Raw genomic sequence first — 18,569 nt, forward strand, 5'->3', positions numbered from 1 at the left:
TCTTGTATATGTTATAATGGAAAAGAAATGCAATCATGATTTTTATACTTTATAAATTTTTTCTGTATATTTTTTTGAGTTAAAATTATATAATTACAAAAATTAATAATTTATAATTTGTAATAACACTAATTAGGCGTACAGGATTGCAGTTCCAAATGCAACCAACTTGTCCAGTCAGGAGATACTTTTTTTTCAAGGGTAATTTCTTGAAAAACTTTACTTCTTTCTACCTAAATTAAAATTTTATCATATAGTTATGTCTTAACATTAAACAACTTATAGGCTTATATTCGTAATCTATTATATTTAAGATTATCTATAAAGATTAAATATAAATTTAAGATGACTATCATAGATCAATTACACAAATATAAAGCTATATTATCATCTTAAAATATTATTTAAATCTTGAGATAAAAATAATTTCAATATGCCAACTTAATTTTTGAAAATTTTTAATTTATTATTTATCTTGAGCAAACATTAGATTATTAAGATGACCATTTCAGAAACTTTAAAAAGTGATTATATTGGGTTTTGTTCGCGATTAGTGATCTTCAACAGCAATTAGTAATCAAAATTCATTGTAATCAAAAACACTATATGATATTGATATTAAGCACTTAAAAATTTAATAATAAATTAAATGCAATAAAAAGTAACTTTGTTCAACTTACCTCATGGAAACCAAGTTTCTCAAACATTTTTATACTTATTGTATTGTTTAATTTAATCTTGGCACAGAATTTATTAACATTCAATGTTTCAGCACCTATCATAAAAGTGAATACAAATAAAGAAACATTCAATAATCAGAATTAAAACAAAACAAGATTAACTTGGTTTAAAATAATATAAAGTAATTGAATTAAATTATTTTTTATATTGTTTTTTAATTAAATTATGTTTTATATTGTTTTTTTATATTGTTTTATTAATATTTATATATATATATATAATCTATCTAACTCATATTATTATATTTTACTTTAATATAGATTCATACTATGCTTATAGCCTCATATAGCCTATCCTTTTATCTTATTTTTAGTCGAACAAACATTATATAATCAAATTACCATAGATCAACATTAAAATAACAGATTCCCAGCCTCTTCTTTTACCTCGATTAGCCTCGTCAGCTATCATAATCTCTATTTCAGCAATACATGATTTCCGAGAGTCATGAAAAAACAGATTCGTGTCTCCAATCATGGCATCTAAAATAAATTGATTAAAAGAAGATGATCAACCCAAAAAACATTGATGAAAAGCAACATACCTACTTCATTTTTAGTTGACAGATAGATGCTTTTATCCAGAACAATGAAAGTACATTCTGTAACATTAAATATCTTGAAGCTGTATGATATAAACCATTTAATGAGATATAAAGAAACATTAATATAATTATAAGAGTAAATAAAACAAGATTCAGTGTTAATGCCCATATTAGCCCAGATAATTACTGTCTTCATCTTCCAACCACCGCTTCTGCATTTTGAATTCTTCCTTCAGTGTCAATGGCTCAGAGCTTGTCAAATATTGCAGCACAGGATTTTTCATCCATTCGTGATACCTGAACATCATCCATTATTTTGACTCAGCATAATTATCAATACATTTGATCGTTAACCCTCAGGAATTCAAATCATATAATCTGAAATTTTCATCTCTATATCTTGAGTCACTTCATTTTTGATTGTGATAAAAGACAAATGTTATCTACAATTTAAAATGTGTTTACTTTGTTGATTAATCCCATTAAACCCTGAAAATTTATCGATCCGAAATGAATATGAGCGTAACTAAAAAATCTAGGTGAATTCCTGAGAATTAAATATTAAAAAGAAATTTATAAACAATACGAACTTTGTGACGTGCTTCTCTTGATATGGTACTAAAATAACATTTGTTCCATTGATACGAGTGTTTATGTTTTTCCTCATGGTTACCGACAAATATTAAACAACAAAGATTTAATTAAGAATTCATTTATATATTTTAATCACGGACTTAGGAATAAAGAGACGAAGTACAAGCTGGAGCAATGCTCGGAATTATATTAATCTTTCCCCCCCCCTTTTTTTTTATGGGAGAACTCTAAATAAGATCGAATATAACCGAACACTTACGGAATTAGCCGAATTAGCGGACTGCTCCCTCTATGTTACTATCATATACCCCTTATAGAAAACTCTAGCACCCACCAGAATTTTTTACGATTTCATTTTTCAGATTTCAAGTGCAATTCTGTTCATGCATTTTTACTATTACAGATTCCGAGCAAAATTAATTTTCCATTTATTAGATATGTCATATATGAATATACGGATATTCCCTTTATTTAGGAGGTGTTGAAAATATTCCGACTTGGAAATATCGATAAAAAGTTAAAAATTGAAAAACGGAATTATTCCGATCGGATAATAGAAGTCTAGAAATTCGTTTATCAACGTGGATTTACGGATCACGTGGTATAAACTGCCTTGACTCATTTGATTTTTCCAGAATAAGAATTTTAAAAATTCATCGAAATAAATCAATATTTTCAAGCGTTCCGACATAACGTTGTAGATACTTTCTTCACTTGTAGCTTTTCTTTCATTTCGAAATATCAATTGACTCTCTAGATTCTTCTCAGATACATATTTTCAGTTATTATTATTCACAGCATGTTTAGTGTCATTTTGTCTTTTTCTTTTTCTCTCCACTCTCTGCTTGAGTCCAGTCTCGGTTTCTTTTCTGCTTGAATTCATTCTCAGTTTCTTCTCTGCTTGTGTCTATTGTAATCTCTCTCGCCAAATGGAAGAATAGAATATATTTTTCCATCAGGTTCCCGCCTAAACCCGATAGCGATGCAAATTACCATTGGAATCAACGATGCCGTCGCCAACAGATGTCGCTCGTTACAACAAGCGATAGACGTACCGAGAATTTGTGTCATTAATCCGATATTAAGAATTACAATAAAATTTCTTTATTTCAGTATGAAAAAAGACATACACGTACTATCGGAAAAAAACTCGAAATTCTTAATAATTCTCGGAGAACAAGAGAAGTGCCGTTAACGGCTGTAATTAAAGCTCGCTATCGTCAACGAGATACAGGTGCCTGCAGTACCGAGCCCGCCACAGCCTGGACCCGATGCCACTTACAGCGCCACATACTGGGCCTAAGCTCAATTACAGCTGTCACAATTGTCAATTTCATGGCGTGTATCAAGTTGTATTGTTTGACAGCATCGTGGAGAGCGTAAGAAGAGACGAGGACGTGAACGCGTTGAGGACAGCGGCATCGGGACGAAAAAGCGGAAAGAGAGGCGCGAACGGATATATCGCGCGCGGGTGAGTTCTATTTTGTATTTATATCACATGTAAGCCCCGACGACATTTGCGACCGCGTCGTCGGCCCGCGAAAGCGGCGCGGGAGAAGAGAGCGCGCGCGCACACCACGCATGCCGCATGGAGACGCGACGTTTCGCGCAAGGGGCGACCCGAGCGTGTTCCCGCGCGGGCACGTGCTCTCCGCATTTCCGCCCTTACCGCCTTTCCGCGTCGCGTGTTCGCTCGCCGACGTCGGGGTCGAATCGATGGCGACGACGAGGACGACGACGACGGCAGCGGTAACGCGAAATCACAATCGACGTGCGATCGGCGTGCCGACATTTGTTGACTTTTGACCGATTAATTGTATTTGACAGCTACTACTGTCAGCGACTGTAAACAACCGGCCAGCGGGGACTTCGGATCATCGGCACGTGTCAGTTATCAGGATGGAGCACCATCGGAGAGCCGGTGAGTGAAATAATCATTTTCCTCCGCTCGGTTTTATTAACGCGCTTTTTATTAAGCGGAGCGTGCGTAGCACGCGCGCGCGCGCGCGTCGGCATCGCCGTCCATTCGTATGTAATATTTCGCAGTAGCGAGACGCCGCCGCGAGCCTGGCCAATTGTGACGCGCCGTAGCACGTGCTAAGTTGAATTGAAGCACGATGCGCGGACACCGGCGGAATTGCAGGTTATTTGCAATAATTTTAATGCCACAATCCTTCAGCTTTCCCGCTACGGGGTTTACTCATCTCGCTGCAAGGAATTTCGTTCGATTATATCGATATAGTGGTACTTTTTTTTTCTTTTTTTTTTTTTTCTAATATTTCCCCTCTTGAAAGTCGAGATCTCTTTTGTCAAAATTAGAGATACTTGTTACTGTCATTTTGTAAGGAGCAATGTCGCGTGCATCGGTTTAGCGTGCATCTCGTTTAGCAACGTCATCGTTTCGCGTCTCGCTCTGCGATTACTGCTTACATTTTTTTTTAAATCTTTTTTTCATCGAATAGAATGTCATTGGATACTGTTTAATGAAAGTTTGTTCAATCGTGTTAAAATGGTCTAATAAATACTTTTAGCTATATTTGCACCAAGAAAAAAATTTGTTCCTCGATGGTGTCGCCCTTCAGGTACCTAATTTCGCGGGAAATATTTGTATACGTTACAGAAGAAAAGACCTGAGATCTTTAGCTGACTTGCACGGGTCGTCCTTTTTTTCTCTGGAGGAACACGGAAAGATCAAAAAGAACAGATTTAAGTCGCATTCCAAAATTTTGATTCTCTGGTAATCGGATTGCACAGAGAACGGAATAGTTTTGACAATAATTTTATATTTCCGAAATTTAAGTTCCTGCAACTAATTTTACTAATTTTAAAAGTAATAAAAACCAAACTTTAGTATTGAATATTATAAAAGTATAGTAATATATATAAATTGATACTGAAATTAATTGATAATAGCGACTCAAATTATATTAATTTCACAAATACATAGACTTCATACACACAATATAATAATTACATTTTTTTTAGTTTATAAATTATAAAAATTCTTGCAAAATATATATTTAATCAAAAATATTTTTCAATGAAACAATATTTGCAATTAATTGAACAGACTTAAAATTTAACTATATTATTAATTTGACAATTGTCATAGTTGTCAACTTAACTTATTTCGCTTTTGATTATGCATAACTTATTTTCACACATTGTTATTTACTAATTAATGAAACAAAAGGAGTGGTATATTTTACAAGTCGCTTCTGTCAATTGTAAATGCTTTATCGAAATATATTGTCATTTTAATCTGTCTTGCAAAAATTTTTATTATGTATTTTTTCGCTAACAGCATAATCTGAGTAGTAGTAATAGTCAACAGAAATCTTAAAATTAAGAATCAATCATATTCAATTGCTCAGCAAACAGGCTTAGCTGCTTTACCAGCTTGGGTAAAAACGTGTATGTCAATTCTTGGCATTCCTCTATCTGTGTGTGTGTGTGTGTGTGTGTGTGTGTGTGTGTGCGCGCGCGTGTGTGCGTGTGTGTGGTGCGTGCGTGCTTTCTCTCTCTCTCTCTCTCTCTCTCTCTCTCTCTCTCTCTCTTTCTCTTTCTTTCTCTCTTTCTCACTTATCTATATACTTATTTATCTGAATATTATCGAAGAAGAAACATATCTTCGTTTTCTTAAGCCGTAATGTCGAACGATGTGCACATGCAGTACGGTAACGATAAACCGCGATGAATTACCATCATAATGCAATTGGGTCGTTTACGCTTATGCATTCATTTCATATGTGTACCTTTGTACCTGACTCTATTCACATTCAACCCAAACTTTTTGCTTCTGTTTGGCCTTTTACGCAAGATATGTAAAGTGTAAAGAAGGAAGGTTTACTAAGTATCGACAATTCAATTTTTCCGATAATGCTAGTATCTTCTTCTCTATGAGGCAATAGATCTGTTCGTTTAGAGTTGTTTTTTTTTTTTTTTTACGAATTTTTTATCTTTTGGAATGAAATAGTATTTATTCAATTAATTCAATATCGATTAATAGTATATATTATGACCTTAGATAACGCTTGAAAAAAAAAGGAAAGATATAAAAGTGAAACATAATAGAAAGTTTGACTAAATAATAGATAAATTTCAATCATTCTTACTTAATTACTTTTTAACGGACAAATTTTTTTATTCGTGTATTATCCAAATATTTAAATGTATTTTTCAAAATTTCAGAAACTTATTATTTAATTATAATTAAAAATTGCAAGCAATATCTGAATATTGGGCATTCGGATATCGAAATGATATAAAAAAATAACTTTAAATAACAACTTTGTTATACAGTTATATAGTTTATTGAGTTTTATAATGTTAAATAATGTGAAATATTTAAATGATATATTATGATATGTTTAACATTTTAAACATTAACGATTAAAATATTAATTGATTTTTTCTAAGCTCTCGGCATTATCTTACATTATTAAATAACTGAAAAATCACGTTTTATCTAAAATATTGGGTTAGTTTAGTTGAGTGCATTTTAAAGATACCTCCGAAATTTCAACTTTCACTTTTAATCTTAAGTGTCATTTAAGTAGCTCATTACGAAGGGACGATTCTTCGATTTATTTTCTTGTTTGAAATTTTATCTAAAAATTTTTTTGAAATTACAAACACACATGCGTTTAAAGGCGCACGTGCATCGAAACCTCAATCGCGTATAGGAATTTATGTTTTCGTACAATACAATATATTTTATTGTATAAAATCAAAAACTCGACACACTCAAGAGCGAACAGACGGTAGTAGGGAGGAGTGAGAAGAGTGGAAAGATTGTGCAGGAGTACAAAATCAAAAGCGCGAGACACAAGAGTGGACAGGCGGTAATAAGGAGGAGTAAAGTGAGAAGAGTGGAAAGAACGTGGAGGAGAAAGAGGGGAAGAAAGAGAACTGCAACTCGGAAGAATCTAGTCCGAGGTATAGTCCAAGATTAGCAGGGCCGTAAAGTGGGGCAGACGTGTTATCTAGCCCTGGTCATTGGCCAGTGGCGTCGGGAGAGGAGGGCGGAGAAAGAATTGCGTAACGTGTGATATAATAATTTACATCGAAGGAAAGAAAGACAGGAGAAAAGAGCTGCCATTCAGCTCGTATTCGTTTCGCGCGTCTTTTGCAGTCCGGCGCGATATGACGCGGGGCAATTGCGAGAGGCCAGAAGAGTGGGACGCGCTATCAGTGTTACATAAGCACTCTGTGTGACGAGAGGTCCTTCTCTTTTCGCATCGTATCTTTAGTTTCCCCTCTTCCGCCCCTCCTTCGAGAAGGTGGGTCTGCGCAGTGGCGCAATCGGATGAACGAGCACCCCGGACATCCTTGACGCGTCGAAAATTGTAATCTTCGTAAATTGCGATTGAGGATCTTTTTCCATTATCGAGAAAAGATTACGAATTTAGAAATACTAGATACTACAAGTTGATTTTTTATAAGTATAACGAGAGATCGATCAACATCGTGGAAAAACGATAATAATTTCGATATATTCGAGTATCGATTTAACATATCCCTTTTTAAAGCGGATATAACGATCTAATTTCTGTGTTCCATCACGTGCGTGATGTTCTTGGATCTATTATTTTACACAGGATCACATTTATCTCGAGATTTATCAGAGCAAAGAATAATGGATCCATTTTATATCTTTTTTTTAGCAAATACAATATTCAATATGATAATAATTAAAAAATAATTAAAAAATTGCTGAAATTAAAATAGTTGTGATTTTTTTTTAATAAAATAAATTTTTTTAGATACGCTGTAGAAGAAATCCATTATTTTGTAACATATAATGCAATAAGAAAATAATGTACCATGTCCGATGAATACTTGGTAGGAATAAATTTTAATGCGATTGAAGATACATGTTTTCGCAAATTCATGAGTCTTTGCATCACGTCTGTTCTAATATGTAATCAGACCTTGCGCATTATTACTAATGAACTATTTCTCAATAAACGACAGCAAAATCCTATGAGAATTATTGTCATAGGATCATTAGAATCAATATTGTTTACATAGACACAATACAAAATAACATTGAACTGAAAGATAGATACGTCTATCTTTGACGTATATATACATAGATACGTCATCGTATCCCAACGTACGTATCAAATTTTGTTTTCTTGTAAAATAATTTATTTTTTTTTTAAGAGCATCTTTTTGAAGGATGATATTTAGAATTAAAAAATAATGAAGTCAATATGCGAGAAAAATCACGAGCATCGATTTTTACATTTTACGTAGAATTGATAGTGGAGAAATGATACTAGCTAAATCAATTAATCCTTTAAAATACACGTACGCCACGTGGTTAATCTATTTACCATGATTATAATTTAAATGTCTTCAAATATATTTTACATGCTTGCCACTCCGAAGTTATATTTAGACAACGAAGCCACGTTAAAGGACTTGATATGCGATAACAGACCTCGTGGTTTTACATCATGGATCGGCCGTAACCTTCGGATTCTTTTACGAGTGTCCTGCTCTGCAAGTGCTCTGACAAGACTTTTGGTTGACTTATATGCACGTACAAATTACAAAATTATAACGTGTGGTAGGTAGGATATAACAGGGGAACGGGGAAAATAGACATAAATTCCAGAAAATCGCAACGCAATGCTTTCTTTTTTTTTCTTCTATTTATATAGTTACTTTATATTTTTATAGTTTTGTCTTCCTCTTTTCACATAATTCTCTTCTCACCATAGCAAGTTGCTCAAATAAAAATTAAAAAAATTAAATAAAAAAAATGAACAAAACGATGTTGAGGTCACTTTAACTTTTTTGTCTATACACTCACATTTTGTCCGCTCACAATGGCCCTTGAACTAGTGTTACAAAAAGAAAATTTTAAAGGGTCCATTCTAAAAATCGATTCTTTTCTTTTCGATTCTTTTCAATCAAATTGATTTTCAAAATCGATGCATTGATTGCAAAAAATATTGTCAAGAATCGCAGAAAGATCATAGATGGTTGGTTATAGAAAGATTTATTTAGTTATTCCGATAAATATTGTCACATGTCTTAGTGATCGAATGGCCACGTGGTTAAGACACTCGCATGGAAAATAATCTAGGTTCGATTCCCTGACGGGTGATATTTATCGCAATTTCGCAAGAATTTCGTTGAGTGGAGGATTAATCGATTTTCAAAATTGATTATCGATTTATTTAGAAAATGAATCGAAATATTGCTTTGAGCGAGTTACGCCGCAAGTTCGGTAACTTAACGACACGTGGTTTCATAACGACACGTGGTTTCACAATATAAAACATTTGTCTTGAATTTATATATTTTATATGTATTCAAGAAAATGAAGGAAAAATTATTTTATACTAAGACCCTGTCTGCCGATTAATGCCTATCGTCTATCATCTATCGTCTTCTTGTTGTTTTAAAAAACAAATATTTTTTTTTATATCATCGGACACAATGTGAATTCTGCATTATTTTTTATAATAGATAGTGCTAAAGTAGCACTATCTATTATAAAGAAAGAATTGATTCTCTAAAAAAAGCAATCAATTCAGTAAGAATTTCAAAGATTTTAAAAATCGCTTAATAATCGATTATTTATCGTTCAGATAATCGATTTTTCAAAAATCGGAAAAGAATCACAAGTCACATCCGTAACTCGAATCGATTCCTAGTCGTTTATTGTACAAACGATAGGTAGATACGTACATTTCGAGAAACTCTCCCGATTAAAATCTGGACAGGAATGATTGTCGCGAATGATGTCTGCGAATATATTATCAGCAATCTGAATCGCTTCTCGTTGCGATAATTTTAAAAATATTAATCAAATTACTAATTAATAATTCTTATCTCAGTAATTCTTATCAATATTATTACGTTCATTACAATCCATCAATAACAGTTTTATTATTATTATTATCATCATCATCATCATCATCATCATCATCATCATCATCATTATCATCATTATTATTGTTGTTGTTGTTATTATTAATATTATTATTATTATATTACATGATTTTATTATTCTCGATAAGAGAAAAATTAAATAAGAAAAAAAATAGATTTTGTTGTTCGTTTGATAATCAATTTTGCGAAGAGTTAAATATCAGAGAGATTAAGTTTTCGAAACAATGAGTTTAATTTGTAAATAAAGAGTTTCGAGTGAGCCACCACCTGGACATGTGGACATTTAACGCATTGGTTCTATATGATCGTTATCGCTCGTAATTCGTTATGGTATATTGCGTTAATTAGTCCGTTTAATTAGTTGAAAATAGCGTATTAAATTACGTATGAGTGCGAGAGTGATAGAGGGGGAAACCTACACGACTCGTCGAGAAAGATTAAGTTATGCGTGTCGCTGCGCCTGAAGTGCGTGCGATCGAAAAAAAATTTACACGCCGAACCTGCGACTCTTATCAGGCATATATGATTGTGCCGTAACTTGCGCTAACACAACGAAAAAAAAAAAAGTGAGCGCGATGACGGCACCGCGATGACTATAAATTACGTTAGATGTTTATCTTCACTCGATTATCGCCACCGATCTCGCTACTTGTAAACGTTGACTAGATACGAGATACTCAACTCTATCGGCTGTTGTTATCACTTATTCGTTTGTCTAAATATAGATTTGCGGGATAACGGGCGGGGTATTGAGAAAACCGACCATTCACAAGTCTCTTAATGCGCGCGTTAAGTATAATATCTTCGTAATTTCCTTGAATCCCCTTTCCTTTTCTTTGAATTTGATATCAGTGAATAATCTTGTCAGCGTACTTCCAATTTAGATAAGAACGAAAATGTTAAGTGTTTATTGTATTTCCCTTTCTTCTGAAGCATTATCGAAAAAAAAAAAAAAGAATTTTCAAATATCTAAACCGAAAACGTAACGTATTATAAATTTTTCTTCTCCTAACGGGGGATATTAGAAAGTAAGCACTTAATAAAATGAAAAGTCTTTTTGTTTCTGTTCGGGGAGCGGAAAAATCCCAAAGATGTTTGAAATTTCTCCGCTCACCGGTCTAAAAGTTAAGGAATTCTGAATCGACGAGCAATGAAAACGTGTACATATTAAAGTACCAAAAAGTAAAAGAGAAAAGAAGAGTGGTAAAGGTCAAGTCTTTGTCCTTAATCCTCGCCTTGGGTCGTCTTTCTTTTCTGGGATGTCTTTCCGGCTCTTCTCATTGTGATTCTTGAAACAGAATTTCTTTTTATGGGACAGAAGAGCGAGCGTGGCTTAGAGCGCATTGGTCTAAGTATTCGTCTAGTACGCTAGAGATCCCGGATTCGAGTCCCGATAGGATCAAAATATTTTCATACGCTCGTGTCTTCTCTCGACGGTCTGACAAATCACGTGAGTGCATTTCTTATCCACAGAACCTCCTCAAAAATTTGCCGTTCGAATCGGAACCGGCGTTCCGAAAAAGTAAGTCTCATACGCCTATGCATCACCACCTACATACGCACCACAGGTATATGAGAATGAGGTAGAAACAAGCCATAAAGCCTATAGAAAGTAGAAGAAGAAGAAGGGACAGGAGTGTTGGTCCTGTATCCAATCCCCAATCTGGAGGATCAGGCCCCTCTTTTTCTGTTTTCAAGCCTTCCTCAGGGGTTTTACACCCTGTCTCTAGCTATGAGTCAACAGCATGACCACTCGAAAGCAAAGAAGTAAGAGAGGTGGGAGGTTTCATCTCTGATTTTTCCCTCATCCACCATTAGGGACACTTCATCACTCTAAATGATGCCAATATTAATATATATTAATATTATTATACATAGCATTGTTCGACAGGATCTTAGATGTCTTATAACTTTTTCATATTTGAATTTATATCTAGAAATTTGAAATAACTGCTGTAAATGTAAATGTTAAAAATCGCAGGTAAAGAGTTCAGATTCTTCAGACTTTTGTGAGATTTATATCAGAATTATAATGCATTCTTTACAATCATGGGAACATTAGGGGGCAAGATGAAATAGAAAAGAGGTTCTTTTGCAAAATTTTTGTTGTTGTTATCATTAAAGATCGCAGTTAAACTCTTTCAAAGATTTCTAAAGGTTTTTTTTCGTACACAAATTTTTTTCAAAAGTGTCAATTAATATTGAAAAGAAAGTTTCTAAAATTGTCTCTTAAGTTGTAAAAAAAAAAAAAAAAAAAAAAAGAAAAAGGAAAGAGGAAATCAATTAAAGCGAAAGAGAGGACTATGAAATCTAGGCTCCGGATGGTTTCTTCATTTAAGCTCGGTAACTGACACCTGACATTTCCTGTCTCGCGCAGTTCGCGCGTCGAAGATGACGGCGGTGGCGGCGACGACGAGGACGACAACTAACGTCCCGTTCGCTGGGCTAAACATAGGAGCAATATTAAAAATACCGGCACTCAGTCGCGCGGCGCGACACTAGGAGCGTCTTTCCGGCATCGTCATGTGGAGCACTTATTACGAGATAGAACTCGTATTCTAGTCCGGCACGCATCGTGCGCTTGCGCCCGGAGTTCTCTTATTTTCTCCTCTCCATCTGTCTCTCTTGCGTATGTCTGCTGTACGTCAAATTTAGAAACCCGGAATTTACTAGTCATCGGGAGGTATTCGCCGAGACTGATTTCTTGTTTCCTCCTTCCCCGCGCCACGATTTCGGTTTCTCACGAAAAATTTTCTGTTTTTTCAAAAGAAAAGGAAAAAGGGAAATGAAAAGGGAAATCCCTGCAAAATATCTATTCAAATGATACGTAGATATCATTATTTATACATATATATATATATATATATATATATATATAAAATATAAATATAAATTTGTAAAATATATATATAAATTTGTCGAATATATGTGCTCTTAAGATCTCTTTCCCTTAAGATCTCTTTCCCTGAAATTCTTCTCTGAAAGTCTTCGCTGTTTTGTGACATATTAAAAGGGTTATCTAGAGTTCGGCGTTGTATATTTACTTTTACTTCTTATCTTACGATATCTTCTCGTCGTTAAGGCTCGATTCTTAACACGAACTGGAAATGTATGTGAAGTGTGAATATGCATGCTAGTTGGATCAAAGAGGAAGAATGCTATCGAAAATTGTGAAATATTTATTAATAATAATTGGTAAAAGATAGACTAAACATTTTTTTAATGCAACGTTATCTGTTTTTTGCTTATTGTAAAATATGCACAAATATGCATAATAATTTGCAGAAAGAATATATCGGTAAGAAACAAAATTTTGGAATACCAGATTGAATTTTTTTTTTATAAAATATATAATTCTTAATATAAAAATAATCAACATATCTTATTTCTTATAGCAACGATATAACTGAGAAAAAAAGATTTCCCAGAAAATTAGTTTATGTGCTTTGACTCATTAAAACATTTTAATATTAATTTTAAATGTGATTTTGATGTATTGATATTGTAAATTACAATAACTAAAAGCTAAAAGAAGAGTAAAAATGTCATTAACTCTTCCTTTAGTATATTGAATTCTTACTTACTAAAAATAAACCCTTAAGAGCCATTCTTTTTGATGCATGACACTCTTGATAAATTATCTTTTCAATTATGAGTTTTAAAAGCTAAGTTATATCACTTTCTCGGCAATAAAAACTTTAACGACTCGTCCTTCATTTTGCAAACGATTAAAGAAATGACAATTTCTAAATTATATCGATGTTGCAACAAATGAATCATATTAATTATTTTACTTAATTTTAGTCACAAATTTTATGAAAAGTGGAGTCATATAAGTGAAGAATTTATGAACGTTTTCTGAAATTTTCAAGTATTTGTCAAGACAGTTGCCTCAGTATAAGCAAACATTCTTGCACGAAATTGCTTATCTTAATGTTATCTGTAAGAACAACATTGTAACGACTTGCTATCTGCTGTTACAATGCTAATTAATGGTTTGCATATGTGAATAGCGTATGATAGAACTTTCAGGCGAATATTTCCGAGCAGTTTGAAAATGGAAGGCGAAATCGGAAGGTGATATATTATCTTCTCACAAAAAAAACATTCTTAGTTACAAAATTGTATTTGATGGCACATTGCACTGTTTAACCGATGACAATCGATGTAATGTTTCGAAGGGTGTTTGTCTGTACAACATTTATAAATAGCTGGCCGTTGAAAATTAAGTTCTGGCAATTTGACAGAGATCTCTTGGGGACGAGAGACCATCAAGAGATACCGTCTATTCTCGAAAATCGAGTGTTCAGTCCTGAAAAAGTTCATTTGTTTAATACACCAAACATTAATTACAATAATAATATAATAATAATATTAATGACAACATAAACACCTCGAAATTTTGATTTATCGAGAAATCCGCGTCGAAAAAAACTTCAATGAATTACGCCAGATAAAGGTATCTTCTGTGTTTCTCTCTCTCTCTCTCTCTCTCTCTCTCTCTCTCTCTCATTATGAAAATGTTACTATTGAATCATTACAGCTTTTCTGTCTCGACTCTCGATGACATTTTGCGTTTTCTGTGTAATTTATTCTTCAACTGTTACTTTTATAAGCACACACACCGACGATAGTTTCCTTGACATGTTTCGGTCATTGGACTGGCACGAAAGATTTAATGTATCGTATCGTCATTCTTACGCTGATAAAAAAACTTATGTGTCTAATCTATGAGAATATTTGTCGTACGATGCATATTTACTGATGAAAAATTAAAGATAGATATAGTGGATAAAAGTAGATAATTTAATAGGTTGGAAAAATGCATGTTGGGAGTTGCTCGAGTTTAACGCAGGTATTTAAAATTCTTTACAAATGTACCTCATTAGCTTTATGCTTTCCTAACAATTTGCCAATTGCGACACATTGTGCCGGTGGTCCATACGTTGACTGGTACGACTAGTCTCGTTGCTGTAAAAAATGTCAATTATTTATTTCAATTCTAGTGACAGTTCTCGCTAGCAGAATTCTATACGATCATTTTTAAGTAGAATATCAGAGGTTAAATATATTTAAATAATTTGTTAATTAATAGAAGCCAGCACAACACCTGAAAAAAGAGCTGTTGGTAAGATGGAAAATATGGGATGGAAAATATGAGATAGGAAATATTTACGAAGTTTACGTGACATTTACTGTATATTTATTAGAATTAAATTTATTTATATTAATAAATTATTATAATAATCTTCACATACCATATTAATAAATTATATTATTATATACATATATATATATAATTTAATAAAAAAAAGTAATGTCACATATAAAGTTATAAATTTCAAGTAACTCGATTGATAGCGACCCTCCGCTTAAAAATTATTATGAAGCATACAATTTGTCAAATCATATAGAGAAAAAGATTTCTTCAGCTCTAATAAATTTTCTTTAATCCAAATAAATTTATTGAAATAGTTTTTCATTGTTTGAGATCAAACGCAATTGCGTTTGACTTTTCAGATAATAAATATTTTAACATGAAAAAAATAAATCATGGATTAATAAGACCCTTAAAAGGCAAACGTGATAAATGATGATGATGATGATGATGATGAAAAAAAGGTGTGAAAATGAATAACAGAAAAAATAAATGACAGAAAAATTTGTCTTTTCTAAAAGACGAATTTCTAAAAGAGAAACTTTCTAAAAATAAAAATCTTTTTAAAACACGATAAATCTTTCAAATAGATGGACTTTTATGATTTCATAAAAACGCAAGTAGATTAGGGTAATATTACATTTGTATCACAATATGACAAATATAATATTTCCCTTAGTGTTACGGAGCACATACATATATAACAATGCAAAGGGGATATATTGCATCATGTCAGAGAGAACATATGAAGCGCGTATAGAATATGTACTTATAAATATATATATATATATATATATATATATATATATATATATATACCGGTATAAACTAGACCACTAAATAACGCGCTCGCGTGAGCGCTCGCGATTAGCGCGTGCTCTCTAAACATTTTACGCAAATCCGCGCGGGTCATTTTAACAATTTGTGCAAATAAGTGGACAGCAGACGAATAGGTTCGTGTTTCTCGTTAGTCCATTGTCGCTAATATAAAAAGGATATTCGTGTTTTCACCACTTGCCATGCTACTGTTCTATTCGCAATGAGTAGTATGCCTTGTACTATGCACTGTCATATAACCCAAGGATGAAGTTAAAAGCATATAAAGTATTTAATTTTTAGAAAAAAATTATTTATAAATTTGAGGCAAAAATATTACTTTATAAATAAAAAGTGTGATGAAGAGATAGGTAATTTTTCTCTAACTATTTATATAATTTAATAACATTTTATTAATAGAATAATAGTATTTTATTTTATTTTAGAATTTTCAATAGGGATAAAGGAGGGAGGATTAATCGATTTCAAAATTTGATTATTTGATTTATTAAAAATTAGCTTTGAACTGCTGCGTCGTAAGTCCGTTAAAAATAATGTAGTTCGCGTAAGCAAAATTAATTTCGAATTTATATATATTAATTTATATATATATATATATATATATATATATATATAAATACAATAAAAGAAAAATTGTCAAACTCCTAGGAACGAATTTGCCTTCTTTATTCCCTAAGTATTTTATTAATTTCTTCTCCTTCTCTCTATTTATATAAAAAAATATATATAACGTGCGTCTATCTAATGAAAAAATAAAACCTCTTTGGCTAGAAATTTTTCGATTCAAGATTTAAGAAAAACAAATCGTTGAGCTTAATGCTCGCGACCCACCGCAACTTTTAAACAACCGTCCCTTGCTTTACCGTGATCGCGACAATGGTGGTGGGGGGGGGGGGGGGAGGGGAGGGGAGGGGGCTGGAGCGGGATGAAGCTGGTAAGTGTCGGCTTCTCACTAGTGTCGGCAGTCACACGCGTATCGCCGCGGACATCCGCGGATTTTTCTTTCATTGTTTCCTCACGAGGCTTTTTCCGTAATCCGGCACACGAGAGTCCACACGAGAGTCAACGGCGCTTACTTGTGTACATGCGGTTGCTCGCACGTCGTGATCAGAAGAACTTGGTACGCGCGATATCACGTTTGTTACGATCGTTATATCACTAGGAGAGGAACTGGATGTTGCAATCGCGTTCAAGCCGGGCGGGAACGAAGAGCGAGAGAAGGCTTCGCGCCGCTCCGCAAGCGCGTCTCAAATGTGGCCACGCCGAGGAAGCGGACCGGCGATCAGGTCGCCGTCGACGTCGTACTCGCGTCATACTCGTCCCCTTGACGATGACGACCGCCCGCACGTGATCGCGCGAGTCGGAAACGCGGACTTTTATCGAGCCGGTTCTGTCGTCGGTATGTCGTCGGGTTCGTCGCGAGAGTCCGAGGGGCAAGAACGGCGCGAATGTCACAATTTCTAGAGGACGAGAGAATCCATGTCGAGTCGGACGAGATTTTGTTCTTTCGTGTTCTCTCAGACTCGGGAATATTAATTAAGGCGAGAGAATCGAGCAAGATTGATATTTCCATCGCGCATAATTAATGTATTCGTGAATGTCATGCCGATACTCGAAATTAGACGTATATAATGATACAATAACGAGCGAAAAGTTAGAGAGTTTTGTCCTCGATTATTCTAAATGACAGAATGAATTTTCATTAGTCCTCGCTGTCATAGATTTATAATAATTTGTTATGAATGGAAACTGACTCGTTCCATCATTGTGTCCATGACATGTGAGAAACTGTGCAATTTGCTTCTCTCTTCTTTTCTCAAACACGAATATTATTCGAATTTTTGAATAATTACTTGAAGATTCAACCTGTATTATGAAGGATGCTACCTCCAGTTGGCCATTTAGATCAGAGAATGGGCAATGAGAGACCAGGTATAAAATAACAAAAAGACGATTTGGCCTTACTGAACAATTTTTTCTTTTGGATATTACTCTGAAATAAAAATCTATGTATCAGTGTAACGTGAGGGGGGGAGTGACAAAGAAATGTGAACGAAATTTTTAGAAAGTGTAAGTCAAACAAATCGAAATAAGGAAAAAAGGTATTTCTATAATAAATGTTTAAAATACTTGTTCTATATTTCAATATTTCAATTTGTGCTCTTTTTATGCTATATTTAAATTTTAATCTTTATCTTTATTAGAGCGAGTATCATTGGATGAATTCAAGAAATGTAACCTAAAGATCGCAAAGTTAAATTTAATTAATTCTTATTCTTTTTATATTTAATTAGCAAGTAATCAGGAAACATAAGATCGGATATCTAGTTAGTTATTAGATTGAAAATGGCCACCGAGCAAAGATAGCCAAGATAAATCAAGCAATCAGAGTTTCTCTTAATTTTTTCAGTACTTCCATACAATTGGCTACTTTATTTTCTTAAATTCATCCATTGGATCGTTTACTAGTTCATTCATTGGACTTACTTAAAAATTAGAAAAGAATTTATATTTTTAAGTAATGTTAAGATTGGTTGTTAAGAGAATGAAGAAGATTTTAAACTTTTTTAATCTTTATGAGTTCTCGTAAACATCGTTATAATGACGATTTAAAAATTAAGAATAATTGCTGATGACGATAATAGCGAAAGTATTCTTACGATCGTATAATTTTATTATTCGCGCATGTTACTTGTCGCGTCGTATTTGTGGTCAATGAAATGTACATAAGTGAAAGCGTGCTTTATTGTCGACCACTATCACCTATACCATTCATTAATTGAT

At 33.4% G+C, this 18,569-nt stretch overlaps 2 protein-coding genes and 1 long non-coding RNA gene across 7 annotated transcripts in view; 1 reads left to right on the plus strand and 2 right to left on the minus strand.

The window, feature by feature from the left end:
- Nucleotides 1-39: 39 nt before the first annotated feature.
- On the minus strand, nt 40-2,149 carry LOC105422285 (alpha/beta-tubulin-N-acetyltransferase 9). Of its 2 annotated transcripts, none has more exons than XM_089071148.1 (6): nt 1,876-2,149; nt 1,473-1,582; nt 1,286-1,342; nt 1,083-1,223; nt 681-775; nt 40-229 (listed from the first exon to the last, which is right to left on the minus strand). In XM_089071148.1, exons 1-6 carry the CDS (start codon nt 1,950-1,952, stop codon nt 86-88), a joined length of 624 nt encoding a protein of 207 aa, XP_088927274.1. In that variant the 5' UTR covers nt 1,953-2,149; the 3' UTR covers nt 40-85. The 2 variants fall into 2 exon arrangements, with proteins under 2 accessions (XP_088927274.1, XP_088927275.1); XM_089071149.1 differs by having other exon boundaries at nt 40-233; nt 1,876-2,144.
- A 1,042-nt stretch (nt 2,150-3,191) lies between these two features.
- LOC105433218 (uncharacterized) overlaps nt 3,192-18,569 on the plus strand; it is a 30,259-nt gene continuing 14,881 nt past the window's right edge. The window contains exons 1-2 of one of the 4 annotated variants that reach the window (XM_089071132.1): nt 3,192-3,350; nt 3,707-3,800. In XM_089071132.1, coding sequence (XP_088927258.1) covers nt 3,779-3,800 — 22 coding nt within the window. In that variant the 5' untranslated portion in view covers nt 3,192-3,350; nt 3,707-3,778. Of the gene's footprint in view, nt 3,351-3,468; nt 3,629-3,706; nt 3,801-17,118; nt 17,718-18,569 lie in introns of those variants that run through there. The other 3 variants (XM_089071130.1, XM_089071129.1, XM_089071131.1) reach the window with 3 other exon arrangements.
- On the minus strand, nt 13,898-17,129 carry LOC148937716 (uncharacterized). The gene is made up of 2 exons (XR_016138026.1): nt 14,184-17,129; nt 13,898-14,102 (listed from the first exon to the last, which is right to left on the minus strand). It is a non-coding gene; the product is annotated as an uncharacterized LOC148937716 (long non-coding RNA).

The sequence above is a fragment of the Pogonomyrmex barbatus genome, unplaced genomic scaffold (genome assembly GCF_055798465.1).
Source record: "Pogonomyrmex barbatus isolate J1 unplaced genomic scaffold, ASM5579846v1 scaffold11, whole genome shotgun sequence".
Taxonomy (NCBI): Eukaryota; Metazoa; Arthropoda; class Insecta; order Hymenoptera; family Formicidae; genus Pogonomyrmex; species Pogonomyrmex barbatus.

Excerpts from the sequence above, each read along its gene's own strand:
- LOC105422285 (XM_089071148.1), bottom strand. The coding sequence starts at position 1,952 with ATGAGGAAAAACATAAACACTCGTATCAATGGAACAAATGTTATTTTA. Across the intron at positions 1,583-1,875 it reads CAAGAGAAGCACGTCACAAA|GTATCACGAATGGATGAAAA; the intron begins GTTCGTATTGTT and ends GATGATGTTCAG. Across the intron at positions 776-1,082 it reads TATTTTAATGTTGATCTATG|GTGCTGAAACATTGAATGTT; the intron begins GTAATTTGATTA and ends CTTTTATGATAG.